This window comes from Diospyros lotus, chromosome 14 (assembly GCF_014633365.1).
Source record: "Diospyros lotus cultivar Yz01 chromosome 14, ASM1463336v1, whole genome shotgun sequence".
NCBI classification, from domain to species: Eukaryota; Viridiplantae; Streptophyta; class Magnoliopsida; order Ericales; family Ebenaceae; genus Diospyros; species Diospyros lotus.
Window position 1 is genome coordinate 15,238,549 of NC_068351.1, and position 4,644 is coordinate 15,243,192.

Genomic DNA, 4,644 nt, shown 5'->3' on the forward strand with positions numbered 1-4,644 from the left:
TGAAAAGTAACATTTTTTATATAACCCAATTAATCCCACATCAATCCATACTCTACTGAAGAAGAAATATTAAGTATATTAGTTAGTTAATACTGTATATAATTAATTTCAACTAAAACTTTCAAGTCCGTGATATTATATGTATGTATATTACCAACATGTCTAATAATTCTGAATAAAAATTATAAAAATGTCACTATCGCATTAATTAGTACTTAATTTGATACGAACTTATTATGAAGAAGAGAATACACACCCACATACATATATAATAACATTTTATTGGTTAATAGGGATAGAGATGAGAAAGTAGGACAAAATGTGTCATTGTCTGATGGCATGGCACTCCCACACGTGTGGGGGTGATGCATGCCAACCTTTCTAATTTCTTTAAAATCTATCTGTCATTCTTTCTTCCAGTTGGTTGGGTTTGTCTGCAACCATTTGTAATGAATTCCCCCCTCCCCTCTAAATAAATTAAAGCTAATTATTTCCTCTTCTGCAGGCAAAAGGCATCTCTCTCTCTCTCTCTCTCTCTCTCTTCACAGACACACTTCTCCTCTTCTTTTGACCCAAACTGGCATTCCCTTCTTCATTCTCACCGTTGGGAAGTTCACAACTGAATCTGCCTCAGCCACCCATCTGCATGTGACAAACAATTAACTTTATGAAAAGTTTTCGTCATTTTAACAACCAATTGATGTCAATTATTATTCTATCTGAAGTTGGGTCGTTTTGTTCTTTTTGTCTAAGCTTGTACGAGCATAGTACTGTTCATCATTTGTGTTTTGGTCCATTTTAGAAGATTTGCATGATTCATGCATTTTCCTACCAGTGAAATAAATAATGATATTTAACTTTACTATGAGATTGTCACACCTATCTATCTATCTATCTATCTATCTATCTATCTATATATATATATATATTCCGCCAGGTGGGTATGTTAAGTCTCTAAATCTATTATCTTTTTCGTAAAAGTTTATTTGTACTGCAAACCTGCAAGGACTTTGTAATTATAATAAGATTTAAATCCCTACGTGGGCAAGTTCACACACAGATTTTGACGCACGCGCGTGTATGTATGTGCGTATGTATATATATATATTACCTGAATTGAGTAACAAAATGGTGGAGGAAGATGGAGGCTTCAAGCCTGGCCACGTCGAGCCCGGGGCACAACCTTCGTCCGCCTCCAAATGGAGTGAAGAAGCTGTTGCAGCTGCTGCTCATCTCTCTGTCCTGTGTGAGGTTATTATTTCCATTGAATTAACACAAAAAGCTCAAAATAAAAACAATTAATTAATTTGCCCCAGCTAGCATTCGAAATTAGAAGAATTAAAACAAATCAAACTCTTCAAATTAATTAATTATAATGTGATTGATCTTACTTGCCATCTCCATGGATCGAACTGGCAAGGCCGGTCGAAGAGGTTTTCGTCGAGATGAACCGAACGAAAATAGGTGAAAACACACCATCCTTTTGGGATCAGATACCCCTTTATCTCCACATCTTTCATGGCCTTTCTCATCACCCCTACTATAATATTTCCCATTCTCAATGTCTCCGTAATCACCTGCTTGTTTAATTAATTCACAATACATTAATAATTTATAAATTTCAACTTTCATAATTAATTAGTGTTTAATTGTGAATTAATGAAGAAATGATAGTATATACAGCTTACTGTTTGAGTGAATGGGAGGGATAAGTAATCGCCCCAACTTAATGGCTCTCCAAGCTCATCTTTCAATCTCTTCATCTTCAAGTTCTCATCCTGAGAGAATTATCATCATGAGCACAACTAATTAATTAAGAAATTAAAACTATATATATTCAAGTTAAAATAATCGTCATCGATTGAGCCTCAGCCTCATGATCCTAACCAAATCGATCAGGTGGGTGGCAAGCTGTTAATTAATAATTAATTAGCAGTTAAGACAAATCATAATCCTAATGATCGATGGGTCTGTTCCAAGATATTTATTCTGCTAATATTTTACTCGTAAAGATTCTATGGGACAAGGAGAATCCAACACTGGCCAAGAAAATGAAGTGAGTCGTACGGGACAAAATAACATAAGTACAGTTCATGCAGACCGGCACCAGGGAATATCTCGTTTAGTTTTCCAGGAAAATGAAAACTAATTAAGAAAGGGATGGAACGAAATTATGATGGCATACTTCTAGTTGCCGGAGAGCTGCGGGGCAATCAGAGAGGTATTTTACGGCGAGTGTTATAAGAACCGGCACCGAATCCTCTCCGGGAATCATCAAATCGATCATGTTATCTGATATCAATTCGTCCTTCAGCTCTTCTTCACTTGTATGGCGGAGCAACACATCCACCACGTCTTTTGGAACTTCCCAGACGCCTCTGGATTTCCTTCTAGCCCCGATGATTCTCTGTATCAGCTCCACCATTTTCTTCTTCGCCTGAAATTAAAACCCGGCTTCACAAATCACCATATATATGCCAAGCTTTTATCCTCCTACTTACTCCAACTCAGCTACATGAATGCTAGCTTTTTATTTATTTCTACCCACTTACCTGTAGTGATCTGTGGAGTTTACTTCCAGGTACGTTAATGGGAATCGACATGAGTCCTGATATGAATTCTTGAAACTGTTTCTTCAAAATTTCCATCTCATCGCCGGGATCAACACTTATCAATGCCTTCACCAGTACTTGAAAGGCAATCTACGACAAACACACATAAATTGTAGACTAACAATATTACGTGAAAACTCTATATGATGATGATGATGATGATAAATATTCAAAGAGCTAGCTAGCCCTACGTTTTTGGCTTCGTCTTGGATGAATATGGGCCGATCATCGGGCCAATTGGCCATTGATCGGAGCAGGAAATTGCTCATGTCGGCGGTGATTTGAGCCTTGAGAAGCGGAGACTTGAAGAAGGCGGCGATGAGGCCGTGGATCCGGCGGTGCAAGCCGCCATTGATGAGCAGGATGGAGGATTTGCCCATCAGCTCGGTGAGAGATTTCGGGTACGACGGCACGAAGGTCTTGGCGTCGCTCTGCAGGACGAATCGGCTCACTTCGGCGTCCGTTGACACGATTGTGGGGCTCCCGAACAAGTGCGACTTGAACACCTTCCCGTACCTACATCCCAAACAAACAACTTTACTTATCTAGCTAGGTGCCTGATGTTTGGACTTGTCAGGTAGCGTTACCCACAGAGACTGAGCTTGAGGTCTTGGAATTTGAGTTTTGTGTTAGGAGTTAGGACTTACATGAGGCGGCGTTTGTCAACGAAGGTTTCTGGGCGGGGAGAGCAGGCGGAGGAGATGAAGTGGAAGGTCTCGCCGGCGAGAGGCCAGCCGAGAGAGCCGGAAGGAATAAGTGGACTTGGCAAACTACTTCTTCTTCTAGTTATTGTACAGAACAGGGCGGCGAAGGAGGTGATTGAAGTGGCAAGCAGAAGCCACCAAAAATCATCCATTGCTGTGATAATTAAGCTTCTGGTACTGAGAGCTTAATTAGTGCTAAACTTTATACGTGAATGCGGGGGGAGTGAGTGAATGAGGAAGGAATGTGCATGAGATGCGGATGCGCACGAGTGTAAGGAGAGAGAGAAAGAGAGAGAGAGATAAAGAAGGAAGAGGGGCGGGCGGGTGTGTTAATTAATAGTACTACTGCTGGTACATATCTATCAAACCATATCCAAAATGCTCTTCAAGACATTTTGTACTGGGTATTTTAAAACATGTTAGATATTTATATTAAGGTCGGGACTCACCTCATACATATTCATGACCCATGACCTTTTTCACCACCAAAGTTATGGTAAACTGGGTGGGTGTGGGTGGGATCTCTTTTTTGTTCCAAAAAGTGGCAGCCGCGTTTGGAAAAGGTCAAAAGTAAAACCATGGAAAGACCATTCATTCATTCAGTCTACTAGTACCTAATTGTGCTAGCTAGCCACTCAAATTTTTCATTTTGAGTTTGAGTTTCAGTTTGTGTTATCAGTTTAGATTTTGTGTGGTTGTCGTCTTTGTACCGTACGTCTGAGTTCAAAGAGTAAATAGAGAAGAGATAAGTGGTCAGGCGCAGGGGCAGCGGCAGGGGCTGCTGGGGGGCCTCGTGCGTTCATGTGAGGATATGAATAAAATCTAGCACAGTTGCCCCCCACTCACCTCCTCACCGTCATACATATGATATTATTATATTATATTATATTATATGCTCTCTCTCTCTCTCTCCTCTCTCCTCTCTCCCCTTTAAATTTTGTCTTGTCCCTCTCTCTCCTCCCCCACCGAAACCATCGGCCAATCCCCGCACTCTCCCAACCCTCCACGTTCCTGTCAATCCCATCCATTATTCTACCGTACCGTCTCATATTATATCATTTTATATTCGCTAGTACCAGTATTTTTATTTTTTCCAAGTAAAATGATAAAGAAAGGTAACCTAGTTAATTAAAAGCGTTACGAAATAAAGATTTAATTGATTGTATATTATTATTATTATTATAGGATCTAAATACAACGATCATCATCATATAATAAAAGCAACTAAAACAAAGTCAATTCTTTCAATAGATCATGAACAATTCCGACCACATGAATTGAAATACATGAAAGAAAGCCATTTAATATAGTTTTAATACAGGGCGAGC

At 39.6% G+C, this 4,644-nt stretch overlaps 1 protein-coding gene across 1 annotated transcript; it reads right to left on the reverse strand.

The window, feature by feature from the left end:
- Positions 1 to 221: 221 nt before the first annotated feature.
- LOC127790419 (3-epi-6-deoxocathasterone 23-monooxygenase CYP90D1) lies at positions 222 to 3,750 on the reverse strand. Its single transcript, XM_052319937.1, has 8 exons — positions 3,260 to 3,750; positions 2,804 to 3,128; positions 2,553 to 2,702; positions 2,186 to 2,437; positions 1,689 to 1,778; positions 1,392 to 1,577; positions 1,112 to 1,242; positions 222 to 642 (listed from the first exon to the last, which is right to left on the reverse strand). The coding sequence occupies exons 1-8, from the start codon at positions 3,466 to 3,468 to the stop codon at positions 543 to 545; spliced, it is 1,443 nt and encodes a 480-aa protein (XP_052175897.1). The 5' UTR covers positions 3,469 to 3,750; the 3' UTR covers positions 222 to 542.
- Between the last annotated feature and the right edge of the window lie 894 nt (positions 3,751 to 4,644).